Genomic DNA, 27,208 nt, shown 5'->3' on the forward strand with positions numbered 1-27,208 from the left:
GCTACTTAACGTACATCTGTTGGGTGGCTCCATTACTTTAGGCTCTGTAGGTGACACTTGAAACCTATTCTGGATGAACCAAAGGGAGTTACTGGAATATTACTGGAAAGGTGACAGAATTGAAGGGAAAGTGAACGAGCTGGCTTTAAAAATGTCCAGGGCAGTTCCAAGGATCTCGGCAGAGAGAATTCATGAACTATGGCTTTAGGTCAGGGGTTGGCAAATGTTTTCTGTAAATGACCAGACTGTAAATATTTTCAGCTTTGCGGGGCATACAGTCTCTGTCGCAACTCTGCTGCCATGTGTGAAAGCGACCACAGACAAGACGCGAACGAACGAGCATTGCCGTTTTCCAATATTTACTCCGTCTTTACTTACGAAAATTTCCAATTTTATTTGCAAAAACAAAAGCGGGTCTAATTAGTCTACTGTGGGTCATATGCTCACAGTACAGTGGTAGATGCACCCACCAAGACCAAATGAAACGGTGAAGTTTTTGTCCACAGGAAAATCAAGATATTCTTAACCAAAAAGAGAGGGAAAGATACTGCCCAGCATCTGGTATCTGGGCCAGTGAATGAGAGTAGTGTCGTTCCAGGTGTGGAGGACCCCACGTGAACAGGAACCACAGCTGGAGCTCTCATGAAGCTCACAGTCACACTGAGACAGACTCCAATCAAAGCGGCACGCCACGGATGTATGGTGACAAACCGAGACACACGTCCCAAAGGAGAGGAACGGTGGTTGACAACAGGGTTAGCAACCTTGGCACTGATGAGAAGTGGGGGTGGATAGTTCTTTGTTATGGGGGCTGTCCCGTGCATCCCAGGCTGTCCTGTAGCTCCCCTGGACTCCAGGTGCAAGCCTGAAGTCTCAGCTTAAATGTCATTTTCCCAGAAAGGTACTCCTTGACCTCTAGCCCCTCCCCTCCTCTCTTTCCCCGTTATCAGAGATGGCGTTTTTCTTTTTCTTTTTCTTTCTTTTTTTTCTATTAGCACTAGACAGACATGCCTATGGTTTTCAGCTACATCTCCACACATAACATTGAGAAGGCACTCAGTAAATATTTCTTGAATATGGATTAAGTGAAACTAACTCCTTATTTCCATGGAAATTTTCCACCAGAATTTTTCTTCGACAGGAAAATATCTTAAATGACTCTAGAGTATGTATTTTAAGTAACACAAGCTCATTTGGACATGTTAGATAAGGCATTTCAAAAACAAGTCAACAGTATCTCAGGAGACAAGACCTGTAGATTCAATTATTCTAAATCATTGTGACTTATAGACCAAATGTAATGCTTTCATTAGCGGTTGTTTGTTAATCCATTTAATGAGTAACCTTTTGGTTGAGGGAGAGGTGAGTTAAATAAGCTCAGCTTCCATACAAGCGATTAGTTCTACATATATCAATCTGCCTGCTTTCAATTTAGACACTATTTAAAAAAAACAAATCCAAGCAGAGGGGGAGTAGGAGTTTAACAGCCACCCATTCTTCCAAACGTTTCAGAACGCACATGAAAATGAACCCTGAAACAAGAAGTCAGCAGGGGCACTCATTAACTTAATACATTTTAATTTTATGAATAGAAGCCAGAAGTCGATTCTTTGAATCCAGAGCTGAACACTTACACCTCCAGCCGCCCGCAAGGCATCTCTGCATGGGTGTTTGAAGGGCGCCGCCAATGCATGCAGCACGTCCTGGTCGGAGCTCAGCAAACTCATCATGGTCCCCTGCACAGACCTGCCCTCCGCCTAGGTTCCCCGGCTCCGCCGTGCACTCTCTCTGGCACATCGGCTGCAAGTCTCAGCAGCATCTTCTGGGACTGCTCCTTGGTACCCCCAAGGCTGCCATGTTCTCAGACTGAACCTCCAGCTCACAGCAACACCCGTGGCCCCTTCTCAGCCCCCCTTTAACTCTGAGTCCTTTTCACTTGCATGCCCACCTCCAAGCTTCCCTCCGTAAGGCCTCCTGCCTCGGCTACGGGACACGGCTTCAAAACACCCAGACATGATCCTGTCATTCCCTCAAAGTACGCAAACCAGAGAAACCTCCAAACGTTTCGTCCTCGTCAGAATGACTGATACTGAGCACCGACTGTGTGCAAGCTCCGTGCTCTCCATACATAATTGTACTGAATCCTTCTCAATTGCCCTCAGTTAAAAACCTGACGTAAGGGCCAGCACGTAAGGGCATTCATTCCACAAACAGCAGTCAAGTAAAGGGAAGGAGGAATGGATGAAAGCCCAGCGCCTGCCTGGCGGGCCTTTCGTATGTCGTCGCTATTATCAATATATCGAGTTCTTGTCTCTAATGCTCTTTCTCTACCGAAGTGGGCATTACCTCAGGGCATCTATATCAGATGGTGTTAACGTCTCTGCCCAGAACAGTTTGTGATGATCTTCGCGCTCACTTTTGGACCTCCTGCCTCTTGCTGCGGAGCGTGCTGTGTGGGCTCTGAAAGCAACATCTCGGTTGCCCTCGGCAGGTGCCCACGAGGGATGCATTACGACATTTGTGGGCCTCGGGCACTTTTGCCTTCGCGGGCTCTTCTATAAAGAAATATGAAAAGTTATATTAAATTACACTTAGTTCTTTATACTAGTTACATATATGTAACCCAGGCCGGATTCATTGTTATAATAGTCATCGTTCTTCCGATTTTAAAAGAAATTAAAACATTGTCATGGGCCCCAAATTCTGAGCCTGATAAGTCAGCCCTGCTATGTGCCCAGCTGTCACATAAGGAAACCGATGCTCTCAGCACAGACCGTTGCCGAGAAGAAGGGGTGGAGCTGGGACCCGAACCCAGACAACCGTGAGTCTAGTTCAAAACTTCTAAGCAGAGCTAAAACTCCAAGGACCCAACCAGGCTGTGCTCCTGGGTCAATTCAGGACGCTCTCTCAGCCCGCATCGAGCCCAGCTCTGCACAGCCCTAGGCACTGGGATCTACGCCCTGGGGAAGCCCCGCCCCCTCGTCCAGGCCCCGCCTCCCGCCTGGCTCCCGCCAGGCCCGGGCGCCTGAGGCAACCAGCAAGTGGCAGCCTTCCTGCCCCGCCCCTTCCTTAGTCCCCGCCCCCCGCCTGGCTCCCGCCAGGCTTGGACGCCTGGGGCAACCAGCAAGTGGCAGCTTGCCCGCCCCTAGGCCCGCCCCGCCCCCTGCCTGGCTCTCGCCAGGCCTGGACGCCTGGGGCAACCAGCAAGTGGCAGCCCTCCTGCCCCGCCCCTTCGCTAGGCCCCGCCCCCTCCTGGGCCGAGACGCGCGGCCGCGGGAGGCCGCGGGGCTGCGCGCGCGCCCGCCCCCGCCGTGCGCATGCGCCATGCTCGCGCGCGCTCGCTCGCTGGAGAGGATGTCTGGGGCCGCGCCGGGCGCCATCATGGACGAGGACTACTTCGCGAGCGCGGCTGAGTGGGGCGACGAGGCGGACGGCGGCCAGGTGAGCGGGGCACCGGGCGGCCCCAAAGAGGACTGTTGGCCTCCGCCCCCGCCGCGCCGGCCCCGCGGTCACCGTGTGGTTCAAGCACAGCGCGCCCCCCTCCGCCGCCATTCCCCGGCCGGCGGGCCCGCCCCTCACGCCGCTGCCCGCTGAGGGTCACGCACGCGGCCTACCGGCCTCCGTTTCCGCACTCACAAACTAGTAGGGGTGGAGGCCGGGCCGGAACGCCGCGGGGCGGGCACGGCGCCTCTGCTGTCACTGGGGCCTCAGTTTCCCCAGTGGCGGGCTCGTGACACGTGGTGACCCGCTGACCCTTGACGTCGGGCCAGGCGCAGTTACTCGCTAGTAGTCCCCAGGTCCTTTGTCTCCATTGCCACTTTATCAAACCGCTCATCGCCCCGGTGGTCCAGATGAGAGAAACTTAGCTTGGCAGTGGGCTGGCGTTTGAAGCATCCTTTCAAAGTCATAGTACTTGTCACATCGAGCCGTCGAGTCACAGGGTGTTAGAACTAGGGCGTATTAAAGGCCATCTAGTCCACTGTTCACATTTTTAAAATTGGACCCTCCAGTTCCGTGCGGTAGCTCATGCAGTTGGTGGCAGAGCCGGGTCTCCACCCCACTGTCAGGAGGATGGGGACCCTCGTGTCCGGAGGAGCCCCCGGCTTAGCCCCCTGACCCTGATAGGCCTTCAGTGATGCCAGGGGTGGACCAGATGTTCTTTTCAGCTTCATTCCGACTGCTTGGAGGAGGGAGAGGACGTCAAGAAAGGTGACAGGTGACAGGAGCTGGATTTTGAGAGATAGTGGTAGGCCAAGTTTTGTGACCCAAATTCTGGTCTCTTGAAGCCATGCCAGGTGCATTGTGGAAGGCAGAAAGATGTGCTGGGAGGCCGCTGTGGCGTCAGGTCCACGTGGAGGAAGCTAAGAGCTGCAGGTTGCCAGTGGGAGTGGCAGAGATGAGACCTGCCAGGTGACCGGGTGGAAGGTTAAGGTCATGCAGAGTTTAGATGTCTTTCTGAGAGAGGGAGGAACCTTGAAGCAAGAGAGAGACATCAGTTTTGTGGCTTATGAAAGTCATCATGGCCTGTGTGTGAAGGAAGGAACGAGGCTGTGCCATTAGGGGATGTCGCTGCTGTGAGCATGCATGACACTAGGACCCGTGGAGGTGAAGATGGGAGGAAAGGCCACACCGATAGACGGGGGGGAGAGGGAACCGATGGCTCTTGTGACAGGACGTGGGGGGTGGAGTCGCGGAGGAGAAATTGAGGACGATTTTTAGGTTTGTGGTAACAGGTACTTGATGGGATCTTACTAAAACATGGCTTGTAGGGAGATCTGTTTCTAGGGGAAGAAGGCCAGTTTCGGATCTGATGAGTTTGGAATACTGGTGGGACAGCTGCATGGAAACGAGTCCGGAGAAGGAGGGGTGGGTGATGGGGGGAGAGGTTGGTTTGTGAGCAGGGGGGCGGCATGGCCCAGGAGAAGATGTAGAAGAGAGGAGGAGGGTCCAGGGTAGGAGCCCAAGAATACAGATGTGACGAGGAGTCTTGGGGTGAAGTCCGGCCTGTTCAAGGACAGGCCCCACGAAGACGTGGTCTGAGAGAAGACGCCCCAGTCTCCCCAGTGAAGGAGTCCAGCCTCATCAGAGCGCTGGCTCTTGGCATATGGGTCTGGACCAGGGGGTGGACACTTCTCTGTAAAGGGCCAGCTGAGTACTTTAGGCGCTACAGGCCTCTGTCCCAACTGAGCTCTGCTGTTACAGGGAAGGCAGCCATGGATGTTAGGTTTGTTAAAAAGCTAATAATCTAGTAAAAGATTATTTACAAAAATAAGAGGAGAGCCAGAGTTGGCTGATTCTTGTCACCCTGTTACGTTAGAGTCAGCTGTGTGGGGCTTGGTCTCCCCGCTTGTGAACTCCTTTGGTGGAAAAAGACATATCTTGTCTTATATATTCTTAGGTTCCCTAAACACAGTGCTCAGTGCACAGTAAAGCTTCTGCTTGTTACTTAGGATGACAGTGTTAAAGCTGGACGGACCGCGAGTCACTCCGTCCATAGTCATCGCATCCTCGTCCTGCCTTGTCCTGAGATTCAGTAACGTGCTCGAGGGCGCTTCCGTGCGGCACTGGGAATCTAGCCAGGCCTGATGCGGAGCGAGTTGGTGATCTTTATTTCTCAACAGCGGAGTGATGGCTGTGCCTTCAGGAACCGCTGCTTCTGACTTTGCCGGAAGGCGGTAGAGGGCGCGTATGAAACAGTGCAAACAGTAGTAGCTGCAGCTGTGGCAGCCTCGCTCAGTGCCAGGCTCTGTGCTTGGCTCTTCCAAAAGTTAGCTCGTGGAACCCTCACAACCGCCAGATGAGGGCGGGTACCGTGATTATCTTTAATAGGGAGGAAACGGGTACCCAGAGAGACGAGGGAACTCAGATGACCTCTGGACACAAGTTCACCAGGGCGGAGTCGCGATACAAACCCCCTCGGTGTGGTTCTGGATCCCGATTCCTTGTCTTAGCCACTCATTACTTGTCCGGCTCACTTCATGGGATCCTCAGGAAAGTCGGGTGAAATAATGTATGCGGAGCACTTCTCAAAGGGACAGTGCGACACATTTAAGGTGAGATCCTAGGATATTCGTATTAATGAAAAACTACGTGGCTCACGGCACCTACCGACAGCAGGAGGAAGACTATGGAGAGGGAGAGGACGACGCGGAGGTCCAGCAAGAATGCCTCCACAAGTTCTCCACCCGCGACTACATCATGGAGCCGTCCATCTTTAACACGCTGAAGAGGTGTGCGAGGCGCTTCTCTGCGTTGGGAGGAGGGTGGGGGTGACTGAGAGAAAGCTTTGTAATAGACCCAGGAGATATGCGAAAGTGAGAACGATGGGGTGCTGTCCAGGGGCCCCTCCACACTTTAAAAATCGTCATGACCTGGTGTCCTCCGCTCCTCCCTGTTGTCATCCATCCCACGCCTGTATGCGTTCGTTTTCGTGTGATAGCTGCTATGTTCCTTCTTCTAGGTATTTCCAGGCGGGAGGGTCGCCTGAGAATGTTATCCAGCTCTTGTCAGAGAACTACACTGCGGTGGCCCAGACCGTCAACCTGCTGGCTGAGTGGCTCATTCAGACAGGTGCTGTGTGGGTGGCCCCTGTCCCGGCTGGTCACCACCCCCTCTCCCCCTTCAAAAATAAACACCTTTCAATCATTACAATGCTGATAAATTGGAAAGGTTCTTTGTTTTCCTGGTTTTTAAGACGTAAGTAAGAAAGAACTGAACTTCTTACCCATCTCTGTCTGCTCAGTTTTTATCTTTGATTCAATAACTGAGGTTTACAGACAGGCTGCTAATGTGATTCTCATTGAGCTGTTTCCCTGCCATGCTGTAGAATTATAGGATTATAGAGTGTATGTTCAGTGTGTCGTTTTTAAGAGGTCTGTTATAGCAGGCAGCAAATGATGGACAATTTACGACTGGGTCTGATTATAGCTTTCGGCTAATATGATCAAAGCAGAGCCTTACTGTAAATCACAGAACCGGGCGAGATGACATCACTGATTAAGTGCTGTCCGGAAACCAGTCCATTCGCTGCTGTCACGGTGATTAGGTACAAGTGTCTCTTGGCGGGCATCTGCTCCCTTCTCTGCGAGGGTGTGTCTTTCCATCCTCCTACCTGCCCGTTTTGCAGTTTGTCCTGGTCCTTAGCTGTCCTCTCCACGATGGCAAGGTAGAATGTCCTCGTGTGTTCTGCTTTGTGCTTCTTGCTGATTCTTACCATTGACTATGATTAATACTAATTTTTATAAGAGTCCAAAATTCTAAATTGTCGGAATCGGTTCTGTGATGGCGGATTCACAGACAGCCTTTCGACCTGTCTACTTTTTCTAAAGTGAAACGACAAGTTGAGGGAGTGCCATTTCTTTCAGGCGTTGAGCCACTGCAGGTCCAGGAGACTGTGGAAAATCACTTGAAGAGTCTGTTGATCAAACATTTTGACCCCCGCAAAGCAGATTCTATTTTTACGGAGGAAGGAGAGGTGAGGAGTCTTCTCTCTTTTCTAACACCAGTCGCTGGGGTCTTTTGCTGATTTCGTGTGCGCACTGGGGTGCGGCCTGTGAGGGGAGTACCGTAGAGCTGGGGACTGAGTCACGGTGTGGGACAGATTGCGTGCTCGGTGTAGCGAGCTCTGGCACGCCGAGGGGCACCCAGGCACTGAGCTCGGGGACGGGACGGCGGCTCCACAGCTCCCCTGTCATGCCGACTAGGTGCAGGCTCTTTGAGTCGTGTGGTATATTCATTCGGGGCCTCCGAAAAGCAGATGCCAGGACAGGACTAGGTGTGCAGGAGGTTCTGGAGGACAGCCCTGGGAGGGAAGGTGAGTGGGGGCCAGGGGAGGCTGGGGGGCGCCGATGCAGGTCTGACCCCGAAGACGAGAGGGAAGGGAGGATTGTTGGGTAGGAGGTCTTAGACCATAGTGCAGTTTTCAGAGTTTCAGCAGTGTCTCCGCAGAGTCTTCAAGCCACAGTCACCTGTGTCCCCTAGGAACTGATCTGCCTTAGAGGCCCAGCTACCCTCAGCCAGTGGCTGGGGCAGCCTGTGGGGAGCCCGGCCTTGGCACGAATGGATGGCGGAGTCCGAGGGTGGCCCTGGGTCCGTCAGCCACACGGTATGAGAGCTGAGGCACGTGTTCATGGCCACTCCGCGTGGCGCTGGGCAGAGCTAGCCGTGCTGTGTCCGCTGCCTTTTTCTCCATGTGCCCAGGGCACGCAGCTGATTTAGCATGAGTTAGTTGTGCGTGTGACGCGGCTCCGCTGGACGAGACTCTCAGTGTCTCCAGCAGGCGCCTTTCGGCGTGCTTTCGTGTGGCATTGGATCTTCCAGAAGCTGTGAGGGGACGCTCAGGGCTCCAGCTCTGCCACCCGCTGCCCGTGTGGCATCACTAGCTCTGGGACACTTAGGGCGGCGGCACTGTTTCAGCTAGAGCGTCCTGTGACTGTTTATGCAACAGAATCTTCACCGAAGCTACAGCTGGGCCCCTCACCTCGCCCTTTGCTTGTGTGTTGGCAGACCCCGGCGTGGCTTGAACAAATGATCGCACATACCACGTGGAGAGATCTCTTTTACAAGCTGGCTGAAGCCCATCCAGATTGTCTGATGCTCAACTTCACCGTTAAGGTAGGAGGTGTGCCAGGGTCGGGCGAGGTGGAAGTGTGTATGAGCGAGGGTGATTCGGGGTTGGGTGGGGTGGCGTTTTCTTCTGAAAGATCATAGTTACGTTTTTGGTAAAGGCCTTCGTCGCGGCACTTTAGTCAGTGTTAACATTGAGAAAGAAAAGCACGGAATTCGTATCTGTTTCTGCAGCAACATGGACAGAGGTTTAGGATTTGGCAGGAACGTATTTATAGAGGCCACTGTGCCCCGAGAGGAGCCTTTGAGGACGCCTGGTCTGTCTCCTTCATCTTGCACACGCAGACACCGAGCCACACGCCTGGTTAGGGGTTGGAGTAAAGGTTCAAGACCTGAGACCAGTGCTTGCTTGTCGCTTCTCACTACAGACACTGACAGCAAGCTCGCTTTCAATGAAACGTGTGGTCCCTACTGTTGACAGTTCATTGGGCTTCTTATTTTTATATCGTAGCTCATTTCCGACGCGGGGTACCAAGGAGAGATAACCAGCGTGTCCACGGCCTGCCAGCAGTTGGAAGTGTTTTCCAGAGTACTTCGTACCTCCCTCGCTACAATTCTGGATGGAGGAGAAGAAAACCTTGAAAAAAATCTGCCCGAGTTTGCCGTAAGCTCTTTGTCTCAGATTAGGAGGGGATTTGGGGTCGGGCATTTGCAAAGAGGAGACACCCCTTGCCTTCAGAGAATGTGCTGGTTGCAAGGCTCCTTCCGAGACCGGAGCTTTGTGTTGGGGGTGCTGCTCACATCCGACTCTTCTCTGCGTTGTCATTGTGCCATCCTGAACCCCAAACTCCCCCTGCACCTTTTCAGAAGATGGTGTGCCACGGCGAGCACACGTACCTGTTCGCCCAGGCCATGATGTCCGTGTTGGCCCAGGAAGAGCAGGGCGGCTCCGCCGTGCGCAGGATCGCTCAGGAGGTTCAGCGCTTCGCCCAGGAGAAGTGAGAGGCAGTGTCGTGCTCACCGCCCCCTCGCCGTGTGTCCCCCGCCAGCCCCGGTGCCCCGCCTCCACATGGGGACTGGGTCCTCTTACTTGACACCTAGGGAGGCCGCCCGCAGCCCAGTGGTTCTAAACGCACGGAGAGAGCTCAAGCATCGCCCTGATGAGTGTGTTAAGTGCGCGGTGCTCGCCGCACTCAGGGATCGGCGAACGCGTGCTTTCACGTGCGGGGCTTCGTCGCTGGCAGACAGCAGCAGGTCCCGAACTCGCAGTCTGCTGTGTCGTGTTCGTCTCCGAACAGAATTAGCTGCTGTCGTCCTTCCTTTTGCTAATGGAGTCTTAGCCTGTGAGCTGTATTTGATCCCTTCTTTCCCACTTAGCTCCAGCGTTGTTATCATGGGCCAGTCACTGTACCATCGAGTGACAGCCATCTGAAAAAACAGAGGGATCCCGACAATGCACAGCATTAAAAATGGGAAAAGGGAGGGAGGAAAGAGGAAGGGGGGGTTACTAACGTTATATCCCACCTTGCCAACTACGGGATGTGTGGTTTGTTTTTCATCAAGAGGCCACGATGCCAGCCAGATCACGCTAGCGTTGGGCACAGCTGCCTCCTACCCCAGAGCCTGTCAGGCCCTTGGGGCTATGTTGTCCAAAGGGGCCTTGAACCCGGCCGACATCACAGTCTTGTTCAAGATGTTTACCAGCATGGACCCACCTCCTGTTGAACTCGTAGGTTGCCTTTCATTTTTAGAATCAGATGGTGCATCCCCAGTGCCAGTCGGAAGGGTTATTTTAGAAAGTCTGCGTTTCTCTTAATTCTCTAAAGTCAGCGAGGGCGGATTCCCGCTGAAACGTTTCTGTCCTCTTCTGGGCCCTTTCCCGTCACCCACGGGGTCTGTGCATGTCGGGGCGGGACGGGTGTGGGCGGCACTCCCTCAGCCCCTCGTGTGAGGGCCTCCCTGCCATCTCGCTGCCTTCCTGTGTGGCGGGCTGTGTGTCTCCTCAGATCCGGGGGCCCGCCTTCCTGGACCTGTTCATGCAGTCGCTCTTCAAACCCGGGGCCCGGATCAACCAGGACCACAAGCACAAGTACATCCACATCCTGGCGTACGCCGCGAGCGTGGTGGAGACCTGGAAGAAGGTACCGTCAGCTCTGTGGGTTCCTGGACCCCGTGGGGGACGAGTCACCCCTTCCTCTCTTTGGCATCACTTGGGAATTTTGTCTGCGAGAAATCATGAGCCCATCTTCTATCAGAAATGTCTTTTTAGTGTTTCCCAGAAAACAGTCAGTGCTCAGTGTCTCAGGGAAGTGTGCGTAGCATCCAGTACTTACTCTCAGTCACTGGAAGTTTGACTAAAGGAACAAGACTGAGTCCCCTGAGCCACAGATGCCTTCTGCTTGGCTCTCTGTTTCCGTGTCCCGTATGAGTGCAGAACGTGGCAGTTAACTTGACTGCTGACCTTCGAGACAGGGAGGGGGTTTGCAGAGAGAAGCCGCCAGCACCAGGTGACCCCGACCTCACCAGCGTGTGTGTGTGTGTGCTTAGAACAAGCGAGTGAGCATCAACAAAGACGAGCTGAAGTCCACGTCGAAAGCTGTTGAAACTGTTCACAACTTGTGTTGCAACGAGAACAAAGGGGCCTCCGAACTGGTGGCCGAGCTGAGCACACTGTACCAGTGCATCAGGTGAGCGGAGCGGCGCTCGCTTCTGAACCTCATCCTTCCGGGAGGAGGTAGCTTGCATTTTCATATTAAAAGCTCAAAAAAAAAACCATGCAGAAATACTTTTTTATTTTTCCCTTTTTTGAACGTATTTAGAGAACTGTAAACTGTTTCAACAGTATAGTTTTTAGGTGTTACTTGGCAGAAATCTCTTTACAAATCAGACTAAGAAAAAGGAAGACCAACCAAAATTAGAAAAATTGATTTGAAGGAAAGGGTCTATTTACAGTAAGAGTCAGACCAGCAAAGTATTGCTTACGTAGAATGATTTGCGGTTATGCCAGTTATGTAAATGAGAATCCACTAGGGAAAGCTTACAAATAGGGCATTCCCTTGGGCATTTGACTCTCCCCTGGTAATTTGTACTAGGGACAAGGAAAGGGTTTCCTAGATCATAGGACACTTCAAGCCAGTCCGCCGGGCTCACGGAGCATTTTGCATGGATGCCCTTTTCCTCTTAAGCCAGGGCAGTGGTTCAGAGCAAGCCGGGAACTGAGTGAGGGTGGTTCTCACAGTGCACTCTGGGAGGACGCGGGGCTCATCAGGCTGTTGGCACCAGTGAGTGCCTCCCTGGCAGGGCATGGGGAAGGGTGAATTAATGGGATAGACTGGGTTTGGTCTTTAAACGTTTCTGTTTTGGTGTTTGGTTTTTTAAAAGCTTTGTTTAAAGGAAGCCATCTGCCTTCTTTACCTGCAGGTTTCCAGTGGTAGCGATGGGGGTGCTGAAGTGGGTGGATTGGACTGTGTCAGAGCCAAGGTACTTCCAGCTGCAGACCGACCACACCCCGGTCCACCTCGCGTTGCTGGACGAGGTAGGGGCTGCGGGGCCCTTTCCAGCACGTGGGTAGCCTCCCTTACGGTAGCGATGGGTTCTGCATGTCGAGGCGGTGTGCGGTGAGAGCGCCGACTGTCATAGGAGTTACGTCCCTGTGGCCTCGCAGCCTCCCGCCAGCGTAGGAACACGATGCCGGATGGAGCCACGGCATCGGAGGGCCCGCCACGCTGTGCCTGGCGCCGCGTGTGCTGGTATCGCCAGCGCTTCTGTTCAGTGAGCTCGAATGTTCTTCTTGAGCTAGCTCTTCCTGTCCTCAACAGGCGTTTTCCTTCTAAGGAACCAGTTCCGTTGACTCTGTAGACAACTTGGTTTTTATCAAGTGCCCTGAGAGGTTGAGGGATGGCCCAGAGGCTGGCAGCTGTGACGGCGATGGCGGCTGTGCGCCGATGGTGAGCCCGGACACCCAAGCATATTGCTCAGCCGGGCTCCCTTTGGTCTTTATAGATCAGCACCTGCCACCAGCTCCTGCACCCCCAGGTCCTACAGCTGCTTGTTAAGCTCTTTGAGACGGAGCATTCCCAGCTGGATGTGATGGAGCAGGTGAGCGGGTGGCCCTCGGGTCTGTCGTGCCGCCTGGGGAGGGCCCATTTTAACGGACCTCTCTGCCTGCACTCTGGCAGCTTGAGTTGAAGAAGACCCTGCTGGACAGGATGGTGCACCTGCTGAGTCGAGGTTATGTACTTCCTGTGGTCAGTTACATCCGAAAGTGTCTGGAGAAGCTGGACACTGACATTTCACTCATTCGCTATTTTGTGACCGAGGTCAGCAACCCCCCGTTCGTTTCCCCTTTCATACTGTTGACACTAGCAGGGCCCTTTCTGGCTTCATTTAGTTCGTACTGCACCTAACTCTGAGAACTGTGCTTTCTGATAATCGTGCTGATGACGGAGACATAGCAATTTTCCCGGCACCTGCATGCAGGCAGCGTAGTATGTTTTACCTTGGCCACTACCGGGTGTCTTAACCATGGAGACCGCTGTGGCAACAGGAAGCAAGAAGCAGGGAGGGGAGGGCAGTTTTCTCCGCCCTGTGCGCCACGCGTGGCCCACGGGCTGCGGGGAGGAGTGACCCCGCTCCCTCCCGCAGGTGCTGGACGTCGTAGCCCCTCCATACACCTCTGACTTTGTGCAGCTTTTCCTCCCCATCCTGGAGAATGACAGCATCGCAGGCACCATCAAGACAGAAGGCGAGCACGATCCCGTGACGGAGTTCATAGGTAGGCGACTGGGTGTCCCTCTGCTGCAGTTTTAAGCGTGATGTTTTCACCCCGTTTCTAACCCTGTGACTTATGCTGTTTCCTGTAGCTCACTGCAAGTCTAACTTCATCCTGGTGAACTGATTCAGAGCACTGTCCAGGGCTGGAGCAGAACATTCTAGACCAGTTGGCGGAAAAAAATTCATTTCCAGAAACAAGCAGCTCAATATCTTGGAAATGTACTTTTGGGGAGGAAGTGGATAAGCAGCTCGGCGGAAGCTTCACCGCGCATCAGTGACTGAGATGTGGACGAAAGCAGCCCTTGCCTTCTCCTGTGGGCAGGCTGCTCCACAAGCGTGCCTCCCCCGGACACAAGGAGGACACAGGGCCTCACAGTGCCTCTATGGGGTGGGGCCAACTATATCAGCCTCCCACCACCCGGGTGGCGAGGCATAAATGAACCACTTTCCAGGAGTCATTTTGAAATACACGTTTTGCTGAGGAAGGCCTGATTAGTTGTTTATTGCTTATTAATTATTTTTTAATTTTCCAAAGAACAAGATGAGAAGCCCCCTTTCTAATGGGTTGGAAGATTATGGTGAATCTTGGTGGTGAGTGTTCTCGTGTAAACAGGCACACTCAGGCTCAGTTCTTGTGTGAAGTTGTGTTTTATTTATCACTCGGGCGATCTGAAATCGCCGTCTCCCCTTCCGCCCCCCTGATTCCAAGGTGACAAAAGAATTGGTGATAAATGCTACGTTATAGAGCACAGCTGCCTCGCGGAAAACACCAGACTATCGACTGAAGAAAAGGGAGGTCACGTAACTCATTGTCTTGTGGATCACTTCCTCGACAAGTAGATGGTTCCCTGCGGTCACCAGGCCGGGGTACCATCCTGTGCCAGCTGTGCACGTCACCCCGCGTTCCACTCCCCTGTGGGGAGTGGTCAGCCAGGACCGCAGCCGTCTGCACGGTCCAGGTGTGCTGTGCCCTTAGCAGTCACTAGATGCCAATTTAATTTGTCAGCCCCCAGTTCCTTCAAGCTGTGGTGGTGCCAACCCTGTGCCCGCGACGACACGATCCCCTCTGATGGTTCGTGGTGTCGTGTCTTAAACTGCTCTTCTAGACGATGGGGTCCCCAAACGCGCAGGTTTCCTCGATCGCGAGGTTGTAATCGGCACCCTTCCCACCTTTGTAGGCGCTGGTCACGAGCCGCATCCAGCCTCGCTCGCCCTGGGAGAAGGAGCGTGTTAGCTCGCCACTCGGCCCGCGGCCTCCCAGTTCTCCCTGCGCCCGTCTCTGAGACCCCGCATGGGGTGCGTGCAGCTCCACACCAGCTGCTCGCCCCCCCCCCCTCCCCGGGACCCTGCTGGAAGCCTGCTGTGAGCGTAGAGAGAAGTCAATGTTTGACGGAGGTGCGCACAGCCTGCATACGCCAGCCCCTAGTTAGCAATGCAATGGGGACTCGACCCAGATGGCAGCTTCCAGTCAAATCTCATTTGCACAGTCATAAAAATGGACATTTTCATCGCTTCTACATTAGTCCTGCCCCATTCTCAGGATGAATTTCATGTCACCTCAAGCATTGATGGTTCCCACTGGAGGTCTCAGGAAATGAGGAGGAGTTTGGCAGTTGACTCCCTGGATTTTGATATTATCCACAGAGTATTTTTGGAAAAATTCCACCCGTGTGCCAACAAGCTGGGGAGCCATGACCAGGAAAGGAGCGAGGAGAGGGCTGCAGGGGTAAACTACAAAACCGACCCAGGCCAGGCGTCCTCCCTGTGTGATTCCTGCCTGGGACGGCTGGCAGGTCTGGAGACGTTTTTGGTTGTCACAACTAGGGGACAGGGAAGGAACGGTTGGCATCCGGTGGATCGGGGCCAGGGAGGCTGCTAAACACTATGACACAGCTGCGAAGCCAGTAGAGCCACCGACGAGAGCAGTGGAAACGGCTTACCCACGGTTCGCCCCATGAATTGCGGACAATCCAGTACTCGGTGCCCTCGCTGACGCCCCAGCCGGCCACGGAAACGATGTGGTTGATGTAGGCCTTGTCCTGGTATTCCGCGTAGATGCCGCCCATGTAGCCGACCATCTTCTCCGTCGCCATGATCCCGCAGCTGCGGGCGAGCGGGTGGAGAAGTGGCGTTTTCAGTGCAACCAGCTGTGTGAACCCCAGTCCGATCACGCACGCCAGGTGATCCTGCCTAAGCCTGAGTCGTTCCTCCCTTGGTGGCCAGTCCCCGTGTGCCCACAGCCCTGCGTCCTCCACTCACGACCACCCTGAGGGACCCACTGGCCAGTTCACGGGCAGCTGCGTCTCGAGCCCACAGAGCGAAGTTGGCCAGAGGGGACATGCGGCGGGGACAGCGGCCCGCATGGCCGCGGCGAGGCCCTCACCTGATGGGGCCGTTGGCGTAGATCTCCGCCATCATCTTCTCCCTCCCCGACAGGGTGCCGTAGTCGCCCACCCTCCAGAGGGTGTAGTTCTGGATGGCACGGCACTCCTTGAACTCGGTGCATGTCCCACACTGGTTAAACTTGTCACACTCTGGGGGGGGTGGCATGGAAAGGCAGCAGGAGACGACTTTCTCATTAGCCTGTGAGCAGAGGCACACCCAGGCCCACTCCTCACTCCGCTCGCTTGGGCTAACAATGGAAACCATCTTGCCAGCAGGTGATCACGCCTTCTTCGAGCAGCCCTCCCCGGGCCGGGCAAAGAGAGAGGATGTGGTAACTGCGCATAGTAGGCAGTAACTGTGCATAGTGGGCACTCAGGAGAGAACCTTTCCTCCTGACAGGGCCTGGAGGAGGGGGCCCTTCACAATACCCTACAGCTGAAAACAGTGTAATTAAATTATTAGCTCTTAATAAGACAGTTTATTGCTGGCTAGTGAACAGGCTAATTGTTTGGGAAAAAATAGCATTTTCTAATTACTTTGGTTTGAGGTGGTATCAAGAATTAGGATAAAGCAGAACAAAATGCAGCCCTTAGTTCTGTGAGACCCCACATCCCCCATCGGCTGCGCTCCAGCAGACCCTCTACCTGCCTGTCCACGGCTTCCTGCTGCCCACCTGGCTGTTACAGTTCCCTGTCTGTCCAAATTCCTCCTCCGGGACACCAAACTCCTTGAAGATTAAATTGTTGCTTTGATGTGTTCTTTGGCCAACAAATGCCCAGTGCCCAGTACTGGAAAGTGCTGGATCTGTGGCCACATTTGCTAATACAAAGACCAGACTATTTATTGCAAACAGTCGGGACCCTGCGGAGCTCCATCTGCCCCGTCACGGCGGTGAGAGGGCCTGGCCCAGGCTGGAGGAGACCAGCTCCGGGACCACCTGATTCCTGCTTCCTGGCGGTCACTCCCTCATCCCCTTCATCTGTTCCTCTGTCCCTCTCTCCGGTTCTGACCCTTGCTCCATTTGCCTCTTCAACAAGACTCACCCAACCAGTCTGGGGAGATTCTTTCTGACTAGGAGATAGGGCCCAGGAGGGCCTGGCTGGGATGGTGCCTGGAGGATGCTGTGGGCCTCAGGGGGCTGGGCTAACCCTTACAGATGGGGGGGGCGGGCACCCGGGCTCCCCCCTCAGCCCCCGTCCAGTCTCAAAATCATCCAAGCTCTCTGCTCCAGCTACAGGGAGCTCTGACAGACAGGTGACTTAAACCTGCCAATTATGGGTTTGGGGTTGGACATTTTCTTTCCTTTGTTCCAGAGGGGAAAAGCCTGAAAGGAACGTGCCAACTCCAGGGGTTCCAGGCCAGCTTGGGTGTGCTGGTCCATCAGCGGCCCCCTGGCTCCAGACCACCTGAATGCATGCGGCCCAGGGTTGCGGGGCGGGAGCCAGGCCAATGCCACCTTCTGCCACCGGGCCTCCTTGCTTCCAGTTCAGGGAGCAGCCTGCCTAACCTTCCCCACCCCAGCTCCTGGAAAACTTACTCTCCCCCAAACAACGGTCACCTGTGCCTCTCTTACAAAGGCCCTTGAAAACCACCAAGGTGCCAACATGTCGGAACCCGAAACCATGGCCAGCGCTGGCCACAGGGACACAAGGCTAGAGACACTTCTCCCCAGGCCTCCCTACTGCCATTCTCGACAAGGACTGTGGGCTCCGCTTCCTGCTCCTCCAGACCCACAGGGTCCACGCCTCCCCCAGAGCCCAGACCAGCGTGTGAGGCACGGGATGGCCCGGGCTCAGCCACACTCTCCCGGGCGGCGGGGGCGGGGCGGGGCCTACCCTGGTCCTTGGCCTGGTAGTTGTTGCAGGTCTCGTCAGGGATGCCGTGCCTGTTGGCGTACTCCCACACCTCCAGGTCGTTGCCCCCCTCACAGGAGCCGGCCTCGCCGCAGTCGATGACGTGCTGCACGGACAGCAGCGTGGACGGCCACGCCCCCTTCCTCTTGATGTTGATCCGGTCTGCAAGGCAGCACCCCGGTCAGCGCGCCCGCCCTTCGCGGGCCCTGGCACATGTGCCTGCGCCACCCGCCTGTAAGCGCCAGGCGGGCAGGGCCACCCCGTCCTGTCACGCTCTGGCAGTCCCACGAGTGCCTGCTAAAGAGCTGGAAGAGGCAGGAACAAAGACCCCGGAGGGCACCTCCGCGAGCAAGTGCAGCCCGGGGCCACCCATCAGCAAGCCGGAAGGCCGAGACCCCGTGGGCAAGGCTGGCACGGACCCAACCCCATGGGCACTGGCGGTCACAGAGGGAGGGCTCTGAGCAGCCAGCCAGAGGCCACGGACAGCTGCAGACGGCCACCGCGCCCACCCGGGGCCCCCTGATCCGCTCCCCTCTCCGTGCATAAAGAATCCCACAGCGACCCAGGCACGGCCGCCGGCTCCCACTCGCTCCCCATCAGCTCACTTCTCGCTGTCCCAAGGTGATCTCGGCCTCCTCTCGTGCTTCGCCCCCCAGGTCAGAAATCACCGCAGCCTCGCCCATGCCGTCCCTGATGACAGGGAGCAGCCAGCGCTCGGCAGCCTGCTCAGCGACCCGCTCCTCCCCTCCCGCCTCACGAGGTCCAAGTGCGGGGAGAGATGAGACAGGAAACAGGTGTCGGCGTGGAAGCGTGAGGCGTACGGTGCTTCGAGGAAAACGAGGAGAGAACTGGGGGAGCATCGTATCGGGGGGGCCAATGACCTCACCGAGGTGGCGCCCATGGGAGAGGGTCTGGGAGAGCAGGTGCCTGGCCTGAGAAGGCAAAACCTGTGCTCTAGCCCTTGGCATCCACACTGGGTCTCAACACCAAACAGGCGGCAGCTTACACGGGCTCTGGCAGGTCAAGGAAGGGTTTTGTGTTTTATCTGCATGAAATCTTAGAGGGTTTCAAGCAGAACAGAAACGTGATCTGACCTGGGTTTGAACAGGCTCAGTCTAGCTGCTTGTGACCAGCCGGCAGGGAGGCGAGGGGGCGGCAGGGAGGCCAGTCCAGCAGCTGCGGGACAAGGCCAGGTGCGGGGCGGGGCTCAGGCCAGGTGCCGTGGTGCAGGTGGCGAGAAGCAGAGTTTACAAGGTATTCTGAAGATAGACCGGCAAGATTTGTCACAGGACTGTGTGAGGGATATGAAATGGTCTGAAATAGATCAGGTGCGACTCTGGGCTTTTTAGCCCGAGCGACTGGAAGTGCGACATTTTCATTGAACGAGCCGGGAAGGGCCGGAGAAGAATGGGGTTTGGGGGTGTGGAGGAAAATGGGGTTCTACGGAAAGTAACCTCACGGGGCGACCTGATCATAAATTCCTATCCGGGTAGGTGATGGTGGCTGGTCACACTCCAGGCACATAGAAGGTTTAACTTTGCCTGAAGCCAGCCCTGTGCTCCGTCCTCGTGCATCCCATCCGGGCTGACGCGCCTTTGAAATGCCGCTCATCCCGACCCCGCAAGAGAAACCACCCTCACGAGAGCTCCGACCTTGTCAACTGTCCTGTAATCCCAACCCCGCCTGGTTTTCTGCCTCCTCAGTGTCATCCGACTCATGTCCCATCAGTTCCCACTGTCATTCTCCGGAGCATCTGAGACTTGCCTCCTTGTAACTGTCTTCCCATTTGGCTCAAATAAACTCTTAGAAAAAAATTCTCTCCCAGTCTGGAAGTTTCCCATGTCGACAGGTGTGAGGGTGATGGTGGGAAGGACGAGCTGTTCAGATCTGAACCTTTGAGGTTGGAGGGGTCAAGTGTCCAAGCGAGAGAGAGTGGGCAGCTGGGTGTAAAGCTGGGGTTCAGGTGAAGGGGTGCAGCCAAGGACTCAGTCCTGGGGAACCCGATATTCATTAGTGAGGTTGGATGGGGAGCCGTGAGGGGGGCAGGAGATCGGGGTGCGTGCTGAAAGGTGAGGAAGGCATGACGAGGAGAAGTGATCGAGCACAGGAGGGAGAGGCCCGGGGGCTGACTGCATGGCGGCCCCTTGCCCGTGACCTTGGCAAGAACGATGCCCGTGGAGTGGGTTCAAAAATGGAGAAGAGGAAGCGGGGTCTGCAGGCTCCTCTTGGGGAGTCCGGAAGAGGGTGGTGGCTGGAGGCGGGTGGAGTCAAGCCCCCCGCTCGTCTCCCTGGTGGCCAAGGCTGAGCACAGGGAGGAGGGGCCTCGCGAAGGGCTGATGCTCGTGGCCCGGGACAGGAGGGAAGGCAAGCTACAGCCAGCTGGGTCAGGCATCTGTGGAAGTCCCCTTCTGGGGGCTTCTATTTTCTCAGTGAGAGAGGAAGGAGGGCCCCATCGCTGGAGAAAATGCTAAGGTTTGAAGAGACAGAGAGAGAAGCGGCCGTGCGCCGAGGGTAGAAACTCCCACCCGAATCTCCGCTCCAGAACCCTGGCACCGCCGACCTGTCTGCACAGGGACCAGCGCAGGCCCACCGTGGCCACCTTCCCCGCCCAGCAGACTTCCTGAATGCAAATCTTGGCGCGTGACTCCCTCCCTAAGCCCTTCCAGACTTCCTGGGGCAGGGCCCCTGGCGGGCTTCTCAGCCGCCCCCACCCTGCCCCCACACGGGCCTGCTTTCACTTCCTCACCGTCACCACCCCTGCTGCTGCTCTGACCTTCGGTCTCTTGGCGGCCCACACCCTGTCTGCCTGCCCGGCCCCTCATGTCCCAGTGGCTCCAGCAGCTGAGCCCCAGCCCTGTCCATCTCCAGGCCTCGTGGCTCCCTGCACCTTCAAAAGGGGCCTCGGCCTCCCCGCTCCCTTCCTCCGCCTTCTGGAAGGTTCAGGTGTACATTCCAGCCCTCATCAGTCCCCGAAAAGAGATGGGGCAGGGCCACCATGGAGACCCCACCAGATGCCACTGTTACGGCAGGCCTGCCTAGTGAGCTCCCCGAGTTAGGGAGGTGGCAGTGCCCCAGCCTTCCGGGGGCCAGCTTCCCAGGGGGAAAGTCCCGTCTCCAGGGGACTTCCGGTGTGCCTGGAGATGGCAGTCCCTCCACACCACTGCCAGGCGGGCCTGGGGCTGAACGGAGGCCCGAGGCTGGCGTGCGGTCTCCCGGGCCAGGCCCCGCCGCCTCCCCTTGGCGCCCCTCCTTCCTCACTGGGCAGACGGTCCAGGTGAGGAACGGGCCGGCCTGGCTCGATGCTCGACGACCAGGGCAGGCAACCACCTGAAACGCCACTTCCGCCCCCAACGCCCCCGTCACCGAAGGCGGGTTGGATTTCTCGTTCAATCCCAATGGCCGGGGTCACACACATTGGGAGGAAGAAGGCACCTGGAAGCCACTTGTCACTGGGCTCCAGTCCCACTGGCCCTGGACAGGCCGGCCCTGCCAGCAGAGACACGAGCCAGTCTGTGCCACTTCGGCCTTCCTCCACAGGGAAGGGCGGCAGGGGGCACAGGTCGGGTCCCCAGGTCTGAGGATCGGACACCCCGCTTCCCAGGCCGGACCCTGGCGCGGACTCACAAGGGCCGGGGGACCCTGGGCTGCGGCCGCCTGTGCTGACAGGGACCGGTCGGCACAGGGCTTCCTGGCCCCCAGTCCGGTCTGTGGACCCCACCTACCCGCCATGGCGCTGGTACTGCCGTGGGCCCAGCAGGAGCCGCAGTACTGGGGGATGTGCTGGTTTCTGGTGATGCTGGCGTAGTTGACACCGTTCACGTTGCGCCAGTCCCAGCTCTTGGGCAGGTCTGATGGGGACAGGTACTCATGTGGCCGAGGGTAGGTCCTGTAAGAGACCACCAGCAGCAGAACCATTACAGGCGCTCCCTGGGGCCCCCTCCTCCCCCAAATGAGGGGGAGTGGGAGTGAGCCCATCTCACACCAGGAGACCCCGCCCTCTCAGAATGGGATGGAGGCAGAGCACCCCCAAACGCAGCAGCCAGACTGCTCCCCAAGCAATGCTCCACATGCCAGGGAAGCAGGGTTCGTCAAAGCCAGCAAGCACCAGGGCTCCCCTGGATAGGAAAGAGAAAAGTGACCCCCAAACGAAGGGGCTGGATTTGACCCTAAAGGTCGAGGGAGGCAGGGCGCCTTGGCTCCTGGCACCCCAAGGAGGCGGCAGGGTCCCCAAAGGGCGGGCGCAGCGCTCAGCCCCCCGCGCCCGCGCACCTGCGCCCCACGCTGGACAGCCGGTCCGCGCGCGGGGCGCGGTAGCAGCCCGGGCCCGGGCGGAAGTGGAGGGCGGCCCGCGCCGCGCCGGCCAGCAGCACGAGCAGCAGCAGCGGCGGCCCCGCCGGCCTGGACGACGCCATGGCTCCCGCGCCGGGTCCCGATTCGAATCCCGCTCCGGATCGCGCGCTGGGGGCCCGTGCGCCCGCGCCCCGCCAGCCCCGAAGCTCTGGCCCCCGCCCCGCCCCGTGTTTAAGGTGGCGGCGCGGGCGCCCGGACACTCCCCCGGGGCGGGGCGCCCGCTCCTGCCCCCGGTGACCCCGGCCCCGCCCCGGCCACCGGGCAGAGGCTGGCGGAGCCAGCCGCCTGCCGGACGCCTCCGCCCCAGGGCAAGGGGCGGGCCCGGAGCCGGGGTCGCGCCCAGGCCCGCCCGGACCCGAGACCTGACCCGCCACGAGCCACGTGGCTTGCTGGCTAGACTGAGCACATCGCGGTCAGATTTTGAAGGGCCCTGGGGCCAGGCGTGCAAACTGCAGGGTCTGACCGGCCTTGGGTTCTGGGATCCTCAGTCCCCCGGTGGTGCCGCCTGTCCCCACAGCCCACCTGGGCCCAGGCCTCCCAGGGAACGGGCGCGCATCTCTCCAAGTCCTGAAGGAAGCCACTGTTCCTGCAGGGCCAGGCACTGGCCTGGCTTTCTGAACCCCACTTCCTAAGGGCGCAGCCTGTCTGGAGACGTGTTCCCCCTCTCAGAGAAGGAAGGCAGAGCCCCGAGGGGCAACCTCATTTGGCACTGGGACCGCGGCTCTGCATTCTGCCTCCCAAGGGTGCTAGAAAAGGTTTCTTTCAAATGAAACTCTTCGCAGTCAAATACGGAACCCAAAGCAGAAGTGAGACCCCCCCACCCCCCGCCCGATGTCGTAACTGAAGACTCGGCCCCTCCCTCAGCCTGCACCCTCCCTGCCCCAATCAGAAGCCGGAATGGCTGCCTCCTTGACTTCCAGCAATTTCCATGGCCACCCCTGGAAGCCCTGAGGGGACATGGGACCCCGGCAGGCTGGGGCAGGCCGGGACAGCCCAGGGCAGTGCCCGGCCGAGCGGAGCGAGGCCTCCTAGGTGAAGGGCATTGCTTTACCCGCCTAGAGGTGCTGGTTCTCGTTCGTGCAAAGCTGTCACCGAGGCCGAGGGCAGTCACGGGCCCCGTCCTGTGATGTGCCTTTCTTCTTCTTGGAAAGTCAGTTCCTGGTGACCCTTAGCACCGGGCAGTGGCAGTTAGCCGTTAGGGGGTGACCCGCACTTGGCGTGACGCTGGGCTGCACAAGGCCCCACGGTTTCATTCCGTCACGGGCCTGCCTGATCAAACGGCCTCCAGGGGCCAGGGCCTCGTGCAGAGGTCAGACGGGTGGAAGGTCACTCAACCCTGTGGAGTGCAGGTTCAGTGGAGGATGTGAGGGTGACGTTTCGGGTGAGGGACAGGGCATCCAGAGCTGGCAAGTTGTGGCGCATGGGGTTTTTCCGACATAGAAGCAACTCAAACTCAGGAGGCGATGGGAAGACGCTCCAGGAGGATGGGGGCGGGGGGCGTCCCGACATTCGAAACCACAACTTTCAAAGCAGGAGACGAGTGCAGTCTGATGTGACACACTCTGCCTCTTCGGGCCTGTGACAGGTCACGCACGGGAGGCTGAGCAGCAGACCTGGGGCCTTCTCTCTCCGTCTGAACCCGGCTGTGGTCAGTGGATGCGTGTCTGCCTGGCTGACCGCTCTGAGAAAGGGGTGGCCCCGGACCGCCCCAGGGCAAACGTCAGCCCATGGAACACAGCCGGAGCCTGGGCGCCGAGTCCTCGCACTGGTGGGGGCGTCCAGCCTCCGGAGCTCCCCGAAGGGCACGCACATCAGCTTAGCACAGAAGCACCCGCACTGCTGCCCGCCTCTCTGCAGAGCAAACACACCTCAGTGGTGGCCCCTGGCACTTCGCAAACCTGGACGCTGTGTCCCTTCGTGCCCGTGAGGGGGTTTGTGGCGGTGACTCGCGTCTTATGGTCTGGTTGGGAGCGGGCAGGCTCTTTGCCTGAGCTCAGCTCTGGCAGCTCTCTCCTGAGCTCTGTGAGTCCCGCGTCCAGTCTGGGGCACAGCTCGTAGCTCCTTCAGACTCAGAGGCCCCCTGCAACCATGACACGGCCCCCTACCCGGAAGCTGGCCTTGTGCCCTGGGTGTTTCTTCCTGGACGTAACCGAGTCCTACCGGCTCCCCAGACACAATGACATTCTAGAGTCATCTCCAGTCTGGAAAGCCTGTCTCCAACCCTGTGAGGTGGGGGGCTCAGATGCCATCGCCTCATTTTACAGGTGGGGAGACTGAGGCTCCAGAGAGGTCGAGAGACCTGCCCTTCGAGGCTTGCGGGGGGCAGGTTGGAAAGTAGTCACTCCATAAAGTGTCCGGGTACACACGTGATCCAAGGCCGCGACATACAACCCTATTCATTCATGCCTGACAACAAGGTTGATTTTCTCCCTCGTCGTGCTAAAAAACACACACACTTCGGTCAGGCCAGGGCTGGCCCGCCCCTCCAGCTGAAGGACAGGGGCTGAGTTTTTACTCCCTGTGGAGTTGCCTGGAACCCTCTTCCCCCTCCCTTCGTGCCAGGGTCTGGCCCCCGCCCGGCCAGCAGCAGACACCCCATTATCCCTCATTCCTGGGCTTAGCCACATCCTGGGCCCCCGGCGACTGTTCTGATGGGTGCTGATGGTGCTCGGGAGGCAGGTATGGTTCCGCAGGGTGGCACGGCCCCCTGGCCACGTGGCCACGTGGCCATTAGTGTGGACGCTCGGGCTGACCCCGGACTCTGCGGGGCAGGCCATCGATCGGGCGAGTCAGGCGTACAGCTGATCCTGCTGCTGTCCCCGAATCCCATCATCATCACGCCCTCTCCTGGCTGCACGCATTTGCTTAGGAGGGGACGTGGCTCCCTGGGGCCACGTTTGTGAGGTTGGCTGGTCAGTATCGCCTTCAAAGCATGCCAGCCACAGCCTCTGGCCACAGCCTGGCACGTAACATGCAGCCCACCCAGGAGCTGGCCTTAGTCATTCACCTGGTCTAATCTCGTGAGTCAGCCAGTCAGCAGGTATCTGCCGGGCACCTAGTGTGTGCCAAAACACCGTCCCACCCCTGGGGATACGGAGCGGCAAGTCCCTGCCTGTGAGGAGCTTACAGTCTGGGAAGGGGACCTGTGGACAAAGGAGAAGCGGATCCAGCGGGGCGTGCTCGGGCAGAGAGGGGGCGTGCCCCAGGGGGTTTAGCCTGGGACAGGTCTCTTTGCTCTCCGGTGAGCTGGGATCGAATGACGAGGACGTAGCTGCGGGACGAGCTGGACTTCTTAAGCAGAGGGAACAGAGCACGCCAAGTCCTCGAACGCAAACACGCTTGGTGGGTGTGACCAGCTGGACAAAGCCGGTGGAGAGTGGCAGCAGAGATGGCCGGCGAAGAGAGAGGCGAGGTGAGGTCCCTGGAGAGCTCGCAGGGGGCTTTAAACACACCTCCCTGACCTGCAGGCTGCAGAAAGCACAGCCCCGCGTGCTGCCATCCATGGCCGGCCGGTCCTTGGGGTGCAGGGCTCCGCTGCCTCGTCCCCACCCGCCTCTCCTTCTCGCCCCCCCGGGGCAGACCTGCCTCAGTCTCCCCAAGCACCCTCCCTTCTCCCCTCACTGGTGTGTTCCCATCAGCCCTCTGAACCACATGGCTGTGGTTTTTACCCTGGTTGTAGCAAGTGTCCTGAAGGGTGACAGGTCAGGTCTAATTGATGTTTTTTGAGATGCCTCTGGTGGCCACGGGGAGGATGAAGTGGAAAGAGCATGAAGAGAGGTGGTCAGGGGCTATGGTGGTTGTGGACGGGAGAGCTGGTGGTGGTGGATCAGGGGTGCTGCTGGAGAGATGGTGACGGTGGACACTGGGGCCATCGATCTGGGAGGTAGGGCTGGCAGGACCCGGGCTGGGCCAGGAGTGAGGAGGAAGCTGGGATCAGCAAGCCGGGCTCCTCGGGGACCCCGCTGGAGGCCATCTGGCTAGCCTGCCTCTTGACACCGGGAACTGCACGGCCGGGCGTGGGGCGCGCACATTTGCGGCCCGTCCCGGTCCTGCCGTGCGGTCCCGTGACGAGAGCGGCTGCTTTCCGCTCCGGGCCACTGGTTCTTCTGCGAAGTGGGGAGAACCAGCCCAGCTCCGAGGTGGCCGAATGAGCCGGCAGAGAACTTGGCGAAGGCCAGTGGGAAGGTGACAGGTGCCGTTAGGTCTCCACATCCCTGGCGTGCAGGGCTCACGTTCCCTGCTTCTCCCGGGCCCCTCCTGCAGGTCCCCCAGAGAGCACTCAGCCAATATTTGTCGGATAACTGAATGGATTTCTGAGAGTCGTACGACAGAGATTTCTTGGACAAACACTGGGCTTGAAGAAGTGTCTATTTTTGTTTGATGTCGGCCGTGGGCCATATCATGCTTATCTCTTTTTCCGCCACAGAACGCTGCTTATCAGGCGCCGTGCAGCTGGGGGGTGCGGGGGGCACGGCCGCGGAGGTGCGGCTGCCCGGATACCTGTAGCGCCGGCAGCTCCGGGGCGGTGAGGTGCGTGCACGCTTCCTCGCGCCGGCCAGAGAAGCCACAGGCCAGGGCTCTGATTCTCGATGCGCCCAAGGAGATGACACAGCATTTCCAGTGCCCGGCTCGGAGCCGGAAGGTGATGGAGCACAGCCCCAGGAGGCCAGCGTGCCGCCAGTCCCAGATGGCGCCCGCCGGTCCCAGATGGCGCTTTGGCCCGTGGAGACGGCCCGTGACTGCACCGTGAGGCCGGGCAGCCTGGCCTAAGGAAGAACAGCAACGTCGTTCCAGTTCCTTGTCTCTTATAATTACTTATTCTTCTTCCCAGAACTTTCTTTTACAGTAGGAGAACACACATCGAAGCAGAAGACAAGAGTGGATCTCAGTTCATCTGATGATCTGCCCACACCCGCTGAGTCACTCATCATGGCCCCTCAGATGTCATTTTCTTGCTAAGACATTTGGAAAAATTTCTGCTTCTGAATCACAAGCAAACACTATAATTCAACAATCTTCTCTGAGTTATTCAAGGGGCTCCGATGTACTCGGAGTGGAACATTAGGGGCGGATAAAATCAATGAATTTTCTGAGTACTCTGTTTTTCTCCTAATTACATTTCATTTGTCAAATGGGGCTCCATCCGACCACTGGGGACATCTCCTGGGGGAAGTCTGGAAGCAGCCGATTTGAGGTTTCTGGGTGACACTTGGTTTTTCTTATCGTCTTAGTTCTGTTCCCATAATAGACCCAAGTGTCGTCCAGGAAAAGGCTCGCTGCCA

At 57.4% G+C, this 27,208-nt stretch overlaps 2 protein-coding genes and 1 long non-coding RNA gene across 5 annotated transcripts; 1 reads left to right on the forward strand and 2 right to left on the reverse strand.

Moving 5' to 3' along the window:
* Nucleotides 1-1,309: 1,309 nt before the first annotated feature.
* Nucleotides 1,310-4,960, reverse strand: LOC120603886 (uncharacterized). The gene is made up of 2 exons (XR_005653211.1): nt 3,637-4,960; nt 1,310-2,555 (listed from the first exon to the last, which is right to left on the reverse strand). It is a non-coding gene; the product is annotated as an uncharacterized LOC120603886 (long non-coding RNA).
* Nucleotides 3,289-13,534, forward strand: NELFCD (negative elongation factor complex member C/D). 3 transcript variants are annotated; one of them, XR_005653210.1, is made up of 15 exons: nt 3,289-3,441; nt 6,115-6,230; nt 6,461-6,570; nt 7,365-7,474; nt 8,506-8,613; nt 9,077-9,229; nt 9,433-9,563; nt 10,129-10,294; nt 10,572-10,706; nt 11,113-11,252; nt 11,986-12,100; nt 12,568-12,663; nt 12,744-12,795; nt 13,210-13,339; nt 13,428-13,527. XR_005653210.1 is itself a non-coding variant. In XM_039864717.1 (15 exons), exons 1-15 carry the CDS (start codon nt 3,325-3,327, stop codon nt 13,460-13,462), a joined length of 1,803 nt encoding a protein of 600 aa, XP_039720651.1. In that variant the 5' UTR covers nt 3,289-3,324; the 3' UTR covers nt 13,463-13,534. The 3 variants fall into 3 exon arrangements, 2 of the variants coding, with proteins under 2 accessions (XP_039720651.1, XP_039720652.1); XM_039864717.1 differs by having other exon boundaries at nt 12,744-12,884; nt 13,428-13,534; XM_039864718.1 differs by having other exon boundaries at nt 3,292-3,441; nt 6,118-6,230; nt 12,744-12,884.
* Nucleotides 13,535-13,967: 433 nt separating this feature from the next.
* Nucleotides 13,968-22,058, reverse strand: CTSZ (cathepsin Z). The gene is made up of 6 exons (XM_039864719.1): nt 21,846-22,058; nt 21,299-21,462; nt 17,559-17,738; nt 15,722-15,872; nt 15,279-15,441; nt 13,968-14,551 (listed from the first exon to the last, which is right to left on the reverse strand). The coding sequence occupies exons 1-6, from the start codon at nt 21,986-21,988 to the stop codon at nt 14,441-14,443; spliced, it is 912 nt and encodes a 303-aa protein (XP_039720653.1). The 5' UTR covers nt 21,989-22,058; the 3' UTR covers nt 13,968-14,440.
* Between the last annotated feature and the right edge of the window lie 5,150 nt (nt 22,059-27,208).

This window comes from Pteropus medius, unplaced genomic scaffold (assembly GCF_902729225.1).
Source record: "Pteropus medius unplaced genomic scaffold, Ma_sr-lr_union100, whole genome shotgun sequence".
Taxonomy (NCBI): domain Eukaryota; kingdom Metazoa; phylum Chordata; class Mammalia; order Chiroptera; family Pteropodidae; genus Pteropus; species Pteropus medius.